General features: G+C 36.4%; 1 protein-coding gene across 1 annotated transcript in view; it reads right to left on the bottom strand.

Annotated features, from left to right (window-relative positions):
* STXBP5L (syntaxin binding protein 5 like) overlaps positions 1 to 13,187 on the bottom strand; it is a 488,571-nt gene that overhangs the window by 176,487 nt on the left and 298,897 nt on the right. The window contains exons 11-12 of the mRNA XM_017955191.3: positions 12,003 to 12,157; positions 1,682 to 1,754 (exon numbers count right to left, since the gene is read on the bottom strand). Coding sequence (XP_017810680.1) covers positions 1,682 to 1,754; positions 12,003 to 12,157 — 228 coding nt within the window. The remainder of the gene's footprint in view (positions 1 to 1,681; positions 1,755 to 12,002; positions 12,158 to 13,187) is intronic.

Genomic DNA, 13,187 nt, shown 5'->3' with positions numbered 1-13,187 from the left:
ACTTGTTTAACATTCAATATAGCTGAGAGGTAACCATTTGGAGGGAAAAAGAACATACTCAGTTTTTGACATGTTAAATTCCATGTAACAGCCAATGAAGTGGGAATGCCACAGAGATTTTAATACATGCTAAAAAAGGTAAAATGTTAGAGAAAACTTGCAAACAAAATGTTAATTCACATACTTATATAGGGTAATGAAAACCACAAGAATGTATGTATACATAAAATGGTAACTTTTATGTTATGCATATTCTGTCACAATAAAATAAAATTTAAATGAAAGAATATATATATACAGTATATGTATATAATTTATATATATATTATATATATATATATAAAATATATATACACACACACACACACACATACACACACTGAAGAAAGTGGCCATGAAAGGTAAAGTATAATGGGCCTGCAAGGATGTTAGATACTTAGGCAAAGTATGAGTAACCAACAAATATGACATACAAAGAAGAGTTAAATACCAATGAGATTAGAAGAGTATATTTTAATGAGACTCATATTAGAACTTCTTAGAGGAATAAGCATAAATCCTTACATCTACACAAAAAGTCTTATGTTGATAATTAGGGCAGCTAAGCAGAAATCCCAGTTATGATGATTTCATGGCCCAAATCCTGCATCCCTTTTAAAATCCTGAGAATAATATCTGCAAATTAGTATGAGGAAGAACCCTGGATCTTACATTTACAAACAACTTGAAGAGTAGAATTCGGATTGATTTATTCAACAAAAATTTATTGAGATCTGACTCCATGTGGAGACAGAGCCCCTCCTTCATGGAGTCTACAGCCTAGCGGGAAGACAATCTTTAAGCAACAGCAAATAGAAAATTGTATCTGTGTCAAAAGCTATGAAGAGAGAAATGTGGGGGTTATGAGAGCCCATATTAGGAGATGTTACCAAATTATACAGATAATGAATTTTTTTAAAAAATAGGGAAGTGATATCTGACTTGAGAATCTTACAGATAAGATGTTGGTAAAGAGAAAAATTGAAGAGAAAGTTATTCCAGGCCAAGGAGAGACAACTTACAAAATTGTATAACAAATATATGAGGCTAAAAAATCAGTGGAAGAACATAAAATGATGGAAATTAGTTTCATGCTATTACCATTATAATAAAAATGGACAGAAGATTTTTACTGACAATGTAAAGGAGTGGAGAGCACCACTATAATAGCAGTATTCTATACTTTTTTCAATTGCCTGTAACATAATGAAAAAGGAAAAAAGTAAAAGAAGGCCCCAGTCTTCTCTGCCCCCGAGATTCTGGTGTTCTGTGTTGTCTGCTGCAGTAGTGCAATAATACTTTTATCATGTGTCATTTTCCATTACTCAGCTATCACATTGCACAAGTTTTCATGATGATTGATTTTCTTTAAGGAAACAACAAAAATGTGATCAATTTTATGTGTCCTGAGTCTTCAATGTTTCTGTCCAAACATCAGGTGCTGCCTTTAAGTTGTCTTACAGTTTTCTCAGTGTTTCCCAAATTCTCTTGGTTTCATTTTCACCATTGAACCAAAGTGCATTTCTGTAATTCTAGCAAACCAATATTCACACAAAGAATATTTCCTATCTAAAGAATACAAATGCCAATTATCTAAAATAAATAGAGTTTAAAAGTGTTAATCTGTACATGGATAACTTACTTGCTTTGTGTCAGATCAACTACAATGAGATCTTTCTCCAGAAGTACTACGACAGCATAGGGTTCTTGAAATTCTACAAGTAAAAAAAAAAAAAAGAAAAGTTTCCATATTGTATATATTATAAAATCAGCAAAACTGCACTTCCTTTATCCCTATACAAATATTATTTAAATGATGTGAGAAGACCAAACTATAAACCAAAGTAAGAAGTAACAAAGAGCACTTAAAAAATGTGCTTCTAAAATTTAATATTAAGATCACTAGAAAGAACAACAAAAAATTAAAAGTAGCATAGTATAGAGTTAAATATATCTCAATAATCATGGAGTGATGATAATATTGGATTATGTGAAGACAGTGAATCTGTCACCTGATCTCACAAACATTTATCTTTTTCTTCCATAACCTTTGTATTTTAGATCTGATTTTATGCCTACAAGGAGATGTACTGGGGAATAGTATCTCTGCTTCTCTGGGATATGACATATATTCACATCTGTATAAGAACAACACTGCTTAGAATAAAAAGTTTACTTTAAATTCAATGTAATTAGAAATATATTTATAGGTTGTGTAAACACATCAGATCAATCTGGTTCAACTTTAACATAACAAAGCTCTTCAGTTGCCATGGACACCCAGATTGAAGGCCACGAACACGCCAAGATAAACCAAGCATGCAACCACAGGTAGAAGCTAAGTGTCCAGAACAAGGAACATGCACTAAAATTAAGAAGCATACATTGCATGGCGGGCTGCAGGATCCAATCAGACAGCCCTGGTATCACACCAGGGAAGGATCCAATCAGAGCATACCTCCTGACATCATCCTATGGCAAGATCCAATTAGGATCATGCCTCATTACCCTCAGACTATAAAACCTGCCCCAATCCTCAGCTTGGGGAGACAGATTTGAGATCTGTCTCCTTGCCAGTTCACTCACAATAAACCTTTCTTGCTGCAAAGACTTGGTTCTTCAGTGTTTGGCTTTCCATTGTGCATGGGCAAATGGACCCAGTTTAGTTCAACAACAAAGTTGGTGACCCAGATCAGACTTCTCTAAATCCTTTCAGGAGATTTTTGCCTGTGGCTCACTAGCTCCATATTAGGGATGGGATCCACCTGAGGGTCTGAGCAGCTGTCCAGGTGTTTTACTCAGTGATTTGCTCTTGGTTCCTGTCTCTCCAGCATGGCCCTGCTGACTTTTGGTGCTTTTACTTTCATTTTTGCAGCAAAGAGAAGTTTTGAATTTTGGAACACATTTTTTCATTATTTTTATTTTTATTTTGTGGTGAATTAATCTCTGTACAAGTGACCAACTCTCAGCTCCTTTCTTATCAACTTCCACTAGGGGGCCTTGTCAATCTCCACAAGGGGGCTTTGTTAGGGGATTTCAACTTTAATTGAAAGGAGAATAAGGGGTATGTTCACGTGGTACTCTTGATTATAAATTTGACTAGGAACTTGACTGGGAACTTGGAACTTGGATGTGTATATGTGTATGTGTTAAGTTTCGGGTTTGTCTAGTCACTTGTTTAATGTTGTTAAGACCACTCAGCAAACCCTGAAGAAGCTGCCAGTGGCAGCCAAGGAGGCCTGACTCAGGGTTGCTGTCTACTACAATCAACTAGACTGAGCAAATTATTTGCTTGATTATGGGCTGGAGATCAACCTTCCCCATCCAGAATGGATTAAAGATGTCTGAAGCTTACAGGGACAAGTTTGAGCCTTGTCTGTTTGCTCCCATTGAGGGGATCAAACTCAGAGTCCAAAATGCTGTGGTTTGTCTTGTTTGATTGGCTGTTTCTGTTTCTGTTTGTATTCTGATATAAGCAGTAATATTTGGCTTAAACAGTGGTTAACATTTTGATAGTACAGAAACAGCCTAATTAGAAAATTATTTAATTGAGGGACTACATTGCTCCCTCCAGCCCTTTTAGGTACTCCTAGGTGACTAGGGGATACCCAACCCATTGGTGATTCACTGGGAAGGAATCTCCATAAGTACCACATTACAGACCCAATATATATATATCTCTGTCTAGTGCAGGGCCTTGCTCTAACCATCTGAGATAAACCTCCAAGCAAAATGAGGAATGTAATTGTAGCAGGACTTCAGCAGAACAAGGCATAAAGGTACAACAGTGGCCAAAGAAAATGCTTCTTCCTTTCTTGTGGTCTTTAAAGCCTTCGGGCAATACAGTAACATTGACCCGAACACCCAGGTAACCTAAGAGTTTCATCAGTCAGAGTGCCCCTGGTATAAGAGGAAAACTACAAAAAGTAGAGAAGGTGTTGGGAATATCAATATCTCAAGTAGTCGAGATTGCCTTTAAGGCATTTAATTCATCTTGTTCAAGTCCAGGAAGGGCAAAAGCAATGCAACATGAGACAACAAGCTATGCTGCTTGCTGTGGCTCTTGCCCACAACCAGTTGAGGCACAAGATGGAGCATGCTAGGAAAAACAAATGGCCATGGGTAAGACCCCTAGGGACCCCACTGCTGGCCAAAATGGCCATACAGTCTTGAGGCCACGATGTGCATATTGTAAACAAGAGGACCATTGGAAATGGGAACGCCCTAACCATCCTGGGCAGGTGGAGAAAGAAGCTGCCCATCAGTCAGCCCACCAGATACCACAGTTTCTGATAGGATTAAAAATAATGGGACTGGGGATCCTCTATGATCTAGGAACGTTGGGTAATAACTAATGTAGAAAAGAGACTTACGAGCTTTCTAATTTACTCTAGAGCTAAACTTCTTCCACTAGCTCCTCTCTTCCTGCCGGTCCACCTGACTACTTTGCTACTCTGGTTCCTCTGAAATTCAGTAAGGGGCTTCAGCTACATGGAACAGAAAAATTTAAACTAAAAATGTTAGTTTGACAGTGATGAAGTTTGAATCTAACTGCCCCTTTCAACTAGTGAGTTATGCCTGACATATGGCTAAAGTTTTAAAAATTAAAGCTACATGATCATTATTTGTATCTGGCTGCATGTACAAGTCTGGCTGTATTTGTCTATGATACCAAATTGACTTACAAATAGATGAGTACTCATAAATCAAGCAAATAAGACCAGGCACTTTTCAAGTTCATGTGACTTAGAAATTTTTTGGCAAATGGGAAGAGTTCAAGATTGTCGAATTGGTGGGAATGCCTGTGTCCTCTGAATTATTGGACTTTAAGGTCATTACTTTTATAATGTTTGCCTGACATGCAGTTATATAAAATAATTAATAGATAAATAATTTGGAATGATGACTAGCTTTGTCTATTACCTGTTTTCATAAGTAATCTCAGCACACTGCTAAAAACAAAGAAATAAAGGTAAATGGGATAAATAGCTATAAATAAATTTTTATGTAATTTGAAATCCTAAATTAAATAATAGATACTCATTAAATGTACAAGTCATTTTCAAATGTGATAAAAACTGAAACAAACTGCTGAACATAAATAGAGTTGTCCTTGGTTTCTTAAATTTAATAGAAAGACTAGAAAGACTAATAGAAAGATTAAATATGCATAAAAATATGTTATAGGGAAATATCTTTTTCTGACAATTATAAAATGGCTCTTGGCCAAGCATGGTGGCTCATGCCTATAATCTCAGCACTTTGGGAGGCTAAGGTGGGAGGATTGCTTGAGGCCAGAAGTTTGAGACCACCCTGGGTAACAAGGCAAGACTACATCTCTACAAAAAATAAAATAATTAGCCAGGTATGGTGACACACACTTAGAGTTTCAGCTACCTGGGAGGCTGAGGTGAGAGGATTGCTTGAGCCCAACAGTTTGAGGCTGCAGTGAGCCATGATCATGACACTGCACTCGAGCCTGGGCAAAAGAGCAAGACCCTGTCTCTAAAACAAACATAAAAAATTGAAAAATATTAAAAATAAAATGGTTCTTATCTATTAAATAATGATATGTAACAGGCAATTCAAGATTTTGTACTTCCTATGTTTTTAATAAAATTTAAGGTTACTAGAAGCTAACAATTCCAGTTGATATATAATTCTGTATATAAAATATACCAAAGTCAGGTGTGTTTAATAAGAGAAAAAAATTGTAAGTGGAAAAAAATGTCTTTTATTGAGAAAAATATTTTTTTCTAAGTCAAAGGTTATTTAAAGGGAGTGTCAAAATGTGGATTTAGGAAGGAAATAGAAACAAGATAGAAAGGAACTGTAAATAAGAGAGAGAGAAAGAGATGTAAAAAAAGTTATAGATGTAAAGATAAGAGAATAATTTTGTGTGAGAAAGTCTTGCATGGTAAATCTTTTTCCTAGAGTGACATGATTGCTTACTTAAGAAGAAAGAGGACGTATAGAGTGAGGCAGAGTGTCTCAGTAATCCATAGATGGTCTGAGTAAATCATGATAAGGTTCATGAATGGGAACTTGTGAAGGAAATTCTGGGTGTGATTAAGCTGGCTATAATTAAAAGAAATTATTTGTGACAGTCTTTCCAAAGAATAAACTTTGATGTTAAAATACACTGATACAAAGTTTAAAAATTTGGTCCCCTATGTTAAAACAACAAAGGCTTCTTTTCTTTTCTTTTTCTTTTTTCTTTTTTTTTTTTTGAGACGGAGTCTCACTCTGTTGCCCAGGCTGGAGTGCAGTGGCCGGATCTCAGTTCACTGCAAGCTCCGCCTCCCGGGTTTATGCCTTTCTCCTGCCTCAGCCTCTCGAGTAGCTGGGACTACAGGCACCCGCTACCCACTGCCCGCCCGGCTAGTTTTTTGTATTTTTTAGTAGAGACGGGGTTTCACCGTGTTAGCCAGGATGGTCTTGATCTCCTGACCTCGTGATCCGCCTGTCTCAGCCTCCCAAAGTGCTGGAATTACAGGCGTGAGAGCCACTGCACCCAGTCAACAAAGATTTCTTAAATATTAATTGCTTTTAGTAAGATTGCAAGAGGTTTTGATTTTTAATTCTGAAATGTGTTTAACAACCATCCTCTGATTTACGAACACGTTTCTATTTCTGTCACGCCTGTTCCTGAGAACTACCTAGTTTCTCTGGTTTTACTTTTATCCTGAAGGTCCAGAAAAGCAATGTTTTACTCAGTATAACTTGGTTGAGTACTCTTGGCTTTTCTTTATATGTCTGAATTATTTTATGTAACCAGAACTTCATATGCTCTTGCTAAGAACCATATATTCCCTGCTCAAGGAATATTCGAGCCTAGGAAACACAGATTCTGTCCTGTACTTCATGCTGTCCTTGTTGGGTTTTGACTACTTCAGAAAACTGAGCCTTTACAAGGGTTAAGGTTTTTACATCCATGTAACTTTCTGTATTGCTTTTGAAGTCTTCTGATTTTTATTCTTACTTTGACTGAATAAGTAACTATTATTTAGCAGTGAACTACCATTCTATTAAAGAAAGTAGTTTTTGAACTTTTTGACAACTTTGGCAGGTCTCTCCAGGGCCCAAATCTTAAATTAAGCCTTTTGGCCTAAAATTAATTTTATGATTTTCCACATAGGCCCCCCTGAAGAGCCTCAAAGGGTTTATCTCTCATCTTGTACAGATATTAAATGATTAGGTTTATTTGGTAAATAATATAGGAAGTTCTGTCAAATAAGGAATGGTGTTTAACTTCCCTTAAGTTATATTTGTGTGTGTTATTAAAATGTGTGAAATTGTATAGGATCCCTAAAATTCTGATATGCCAAGATATGTGTCATAATAATGATTATTATGTTAAATGATTGTGTGCCACCAAAATATCTAAATTGCCTTGTCAATTGAAAATTCTCATCGTATCTTTGGCTATGATTTTTCTGGCTTTTTGTCATCCACAGCAATTGTTTTAAATTCTTCTCTAGAAGTACTTGCAATGAGCTATAGTCTAAAATTGCTAATCAAAATAAAGAAAAAAAATTTTTTTGAAACACAGTCTTACTCTGTTCCCCAGGCTGGAGTACAGTGATGCAATCATAGCTCGCTGCAGTTTCCATCTCCTGGGCTCAAGCTTGATCCTCCTACCTCAGCCTCTGGAGTAGCTAAGACTACAGACATGTATGACTACACCCAGATAATTTTTTTGCCTTTTAGTAGAGACAGGTCTTGCTATGTTGTGCAGGCTGGTCTTGAAATCCTGACCTCAAGCTATCCTACCACACAGCCTGCCAAAGTGCTGGGATTACAGGTGTGAGCCACTGCACCTGGCCAACCAAACAAAATTATTTAAATGAAATTAAGTAATTGATAAGGATAATGTTTTTGTTGCTTAAATGTTTTATTTTCCAAATTCAAGGAAATTTTCTGACATAAGCTATCTATAGTTTGCAGTATTTTGGTAAAGTATCCTCTGTTGAACAAAGGTGGAAGCATTTGTTTTTTTTCCCTACTTGATTCCTTAAAATTCAGAAGCTATAAATGAGTATTCTTATTTTTATTTATGTAAGTTAAATAAAAATCTTATCTCTCTTGAAAACAGGAAACAATTGGGAACATTGGTTATATTACCAAGGTATAGACTGAAATGTTATATGTAAGAATGTGCCTAAAATGCCTGTCTTCAGGAGTTCCTAGCTTTACAGTGAGTATGTAAAAACTGTCACTTTCTGGTAGGCCCAAGAACCTTAAGACTATAAGTAAAATCTAACGCCTGACTTGGTCTGGCCATCTAGCTTCAAGAGGTTCTAATATCTGAGATTTGTTATATGATCAATGTGGAGAGGAAAAGTTATGCTTCTAAGTAAAGCAAAAGTTTATCTGTTACTAGATTCTAACATTGTGCATTGCCCTCAAGTCCTTGTTATTTGGCCATGGACTGGACTAGATTCTGAATTCTCGTAAGATCCTCTAATATTTGGTTATAACTAAATCCTGATGGAGTCCCCTAGTCCTCTTCCCCCAGTCCAGACTAGGGATGCTCTGGGGACATTCAGGGTATTTCTCCTTTTAAAATCTAACTAACTAGATGAATTAAAGTATCAGAATTGGACACAAACTGGACCCATAGGATACTATAGTCTCCTTGTCTCAAAGAAGTTGATGTTGTCTCTTCTTTTGTAAAAGCCACAGTGAAAATAGCAACGGGGCCCCCCTCACTGTCTGTGTTCCACACTCTAATGGGGCTCTCCTCAATTCACGTCACAAGAAGCCTAGCAAACTATGCAATTCTTTTTCTGTTCTCACCTCCCCTTACCATGACCCAATATAACTTGCTTAATTCTGCCACTTTACTTATCTTTCCTGATGTCAGGTTTGTCCAACAGGCAGAACTGCATGCTCTTACTAGACATGTCTTTTAGCCAAAGGTAAAATGGCCAATTACTTACACAGATGGCAAGCATGCCTTGGGATAGCTCACAACCTTAGTATCTGTGTGAAATATGTCCACAATACCATATTGGAAAACCATTTCATGCCTTCATGGACCACTTCACATTACCAAAAAGTCCCTTTGAGGCATGGCAACAATATTTTTTTCAGCTCCCCATCTCTCAAGGATATTGGTATGTACTAGTTACAGTTTGCATGTTTTAGCATTGCACTGAAGCCTTCTATTGTCAACAGGCCACAGCCATGGCAGTAGTTAAGGACCTGTTGGAAAATTTATACCAACATGAGAAGTCTCTTAAGGGGTTCATAATGCACGAGGAACTCATTTTGCAGAGCAAATTATTTAAAACATTTGTATAATTTGGCCTATTTATCAACATTTCAATTGTGCTTACAACTTCTAGTCCTCTGGACTGGTGAAACAGACCAAGGGAATAATAAAAGCCCAATTGGCAAAGAATTGTGGTGTGCCATTTAGCCTGCAATGGCCCAAGGCCCTTTCATTAGTCCTCCTTAACCCTGGCATGCTTTCAGTGTTCCTTCGTAGAGTTCTAAATTCATCCAGATGGTCAGGGTAGCCAACACATTTGTGGTAGTCTCTAATCTTTACTGATCCCCTTCCAACTAGGACTCCTCATTGGCAGTCATTTCTGCTTGTCCCATTGGCCCCTGTACACCTCCTGGGAAAGGATTTTGTACAAATCTGCCAGGTCCATATTTCCTTCTCCCAGAAAGGGGGAAATAATATTAGAGTTATCCTCACAAGGAGATCTGGCCTCAGAACTGGCTTTTACCCTAATTCTCATCTCTCAAGTTGGCCTCATTAACGCTACTGACCCTCCTCTCCAAGAGCTACCAATTGTGCCCCAAGAGTCCTGGGGCACAATCCAACACCAATGATAATCCCAGACATTACAGCTGGGGATGTACTCAAGGATGCAATTTACTTGGAGAATAATCCTCTAATGAAGGAGCTAGATTAGGAAGGTTTCTGGGGTCCTGGTTTGGACTAGGTCCTGCTTGAGATGGGTATATGGTCAGAAACCTTTCTGGCACTGTCAAGAGAGTTAAAGTACATCTCCTAGCTTGTGACCAGTGAAAAGGTCCATCCTCATTACCACTTTCCTAAAAAACAAAGGTTTTTATATATGGCTTGAAAGTGAATAGGAATGGTTACATTGCATTTATACTTTATTGAACATTATTAGAAATTGTCCTAACATCTCTACCAACGTGCAGACATTTATATACACACAGACCACACATTCTCAATTTCTATTGCTCACACATCTTCTTTCTCGAGGCTTTTCATAGGAGGCATTTTCCTAAGCTCAGCTGTTGGTCCTCTGTTCTTTCTTCATGCATTCTTTCATCATTCATTTTTGTAACTCCAAAGAACACTTATATTCTGATGATTCATAAATATTACAAGACAGTTTCTCTCTTCTTCTGTTCTCTAAACAACTCTACTGTCTCATAATCAGACTTACCTTTCTCTCTTTCCAAACACTGCTATTACTATGCATGAAACCATGACTATTTAGCTTAAAAATTAATACATTATTTATACTCTGAACCATACAACTCAGCACTTAATTAAGGTCTTTCATTATTTAAACTTAACAAGTCATAATAATCTCACTCATCTGACCAGATTTTTTGCAATTTGACATCAGAGATTAGTTTAATACTTTATCTGTATGCTCAACAAGTTCTTGTAGTACTGGGGCCATAGAATGATTCAATAATTATTTGACAATTAAAAACATAAGTAAATTGTCTGTCCCTAGTAACTTTGGAAATAAAGTGCTACACTATTATTTAATATCAATTTATCCCATCTTTTAAATGTGAGACTAAATAAAGTAAGTTAATACACATAATAATGGAACTCACAACATATATATGTTTATAGTTAGGAAGTATGCTCACTTAACCTTCCAGTAGTCATGTGGAGACCATATTACTATTCTCTTTCTACAAATGATAAATAAAACTCATAAATGTAAAGTGACTTGCCCAAGGTCACCTAGCTAGTAAGTGGCAGAGCTAAATCATAACCTCACATATTTTGTCCTCAAGTCCAGTGCTCTTTCCCTTATATCTGCATATTCCCTCTTAAAAACATAGTAATGTATATACACATACTATGTTGTTGTAACATGATGTGTATTTCCTTTTTTATGTTTTCACTTTTCTCACTTTTTAGATTTATTTATTTATTTATTTATTTATTTGAGATGGAATCTCATTATGTTGCCCAGGCTGGTCTCGAACTCTTGAACTCAAACGATCTGCCTGCCTTGCCCTCTCAAAGTGCTGGGATAACAGGCATGAACCACCGCACCTGGCCACATTATTAAAATATTTCATCATCATTAGATTTCATTATACAGATTGCATAACAACATAACTAGTTGTGTTTACAAAAAGTCTTTATATTCAGGATAATGAAAATATATAAGCATTTCTCCTCCCAAAGGCCCTTCTGACTATTTTCAAAATTTTAAAAAGTCATTATCCACACATCCGCAATCCTAGAGTAATCAGAGGTGCTGCAGTTGCATCTGAAGCAAAGCCAGATGTGAAACAGATGCAGCACCACCACAGTTACAGATTACTGATATCAGGTAAGTGCTTTAACTTTGATTGGCTTTGGGATGGAATTGATGGAGCTGGTCTGAGAGAGGCTATTAAGAGACCTCAGCTTCCCCAAGTGATTTCACCCTGGACCCTTATCAGACCCTCCCAGCTCAGCTTCCACCATCTAATCAAAGTTTAAAGCACTTACCTGATATTAGAACCTGAAATGCCAGGATTGCTGTACTACATCTGTGTTATTTCCAGTTTGTCAAGTAGGTACAATTGCAGAACCTGTTCCAGCACCTGTAGCTCACAGCATTGTACCACAGTAGACATCCACTGCCAAAACTGAAAATATTTAACCTTAATTTTGTTAGAAACTTGTCATTTCAAAAATGATTTTCAACATTAATAGTTTCATTTTAGTTACTTACCATTTGGATAGGGTGTTTCACATAAAGTTAGAAATTCAACAATAGGATGATCCATTTCAAGTACTGTAATTGCTTTTCCATGCATGATGGTTAAACTTGGTCTTCTACAAGCTTTGTCATAGGACAGCCCACCAGAGAATATTATGAATGGTTCGCTACATAGGAAAAAAACATTAATGAGACTCAGAAGTCATTTAAAATGACACAAAGTCACAGGACTGAACCTATAAAGAACAGGTTTTGTTGTATACCATATAATATGACAGCAAAAAAACTGCCTGGCTCAAAATTTCTCATTCAATAACCTACTATTCTACCATTTCCCATTTTCCAGATGTACATTCTCACTATTAAATTTACTAATGGATCAGTCTAAAGATGTTGGGGTAGGTTTGGGGAAAGGTAGTGAGCTTGGAGAGAGGTAGATGTGCTCACTGACTCTCAAAAGGACATCTTCACATACATTAGTTGGTTCTCAATCTCTAAATCACTATCATTGGAATATTAGTCTATGTTAGAATATCAGATTAACTAGCTGGCCTGTGGGGCCTAAAATTTCTACAAGAGAAAAGAGACAAATTTTAATATAAAATGAAATGTGACAGTGGAAAGCTCAGAATGGCAGAGGGTAAAATAAGAATTCTAGATAATGGAGTTTCTGTGAAAAAAGAGTAAAGATAAAAAGATGGAGAAAGGTAATATGTAAGAGAAGAATAGCTAATCAAAGATAAATTGCCTTTTCTATTTTACTTGTGGCCAGTCTATATATCTATATATCCTCTATATATCTTGCTCAACTAACTTACACAAGGTTTTGGGTCTGTTGCTTTATAAGACACAATTAGATAGCAGAGTGGGGTTAAGATGCCTCCAAAACATTATAGCTATCTGAAAATTATGAAATCTTTTCACAGTTTTTCATTTTTCATTTCTCAAATCAATACTTACATATCTCTAGTGTAGGTGTACAAAAGAAAAAGTGTGTTAGCAGGAAGTATTTTCAAGAAGTCAGAAGTAAATACCAAATTGAAAATATTCTTTTCTAATTTTTTTAAAGAACTAGAGGCTTTTATTGTATCGAATTATTTGAGAACATAATGCTCATCTACATAATTCACTTACATCCCACTTGCTAAGCTGAAGGATCTACTTGTTTCTAGAAATTACTCTATAAGATTTCTTTTT

Source organism: Papio anubis, chromosome 2 (assembly GCF_008728515.1).
Source record: "Papio anubis isolate 15944 chromosome 2, Panubis1.0, whole genome shotgun sequence".
Classification (NCBI taxonomy): domain Eukaryota; kingdom Metazoa; phylum Chordata; class Mammalia; order Primates; family Cercopithecidae; genus Papio; species Papio anubis.
This window is presented reverse-complemented; position numbering and strand designations above follow the sequence as displayed.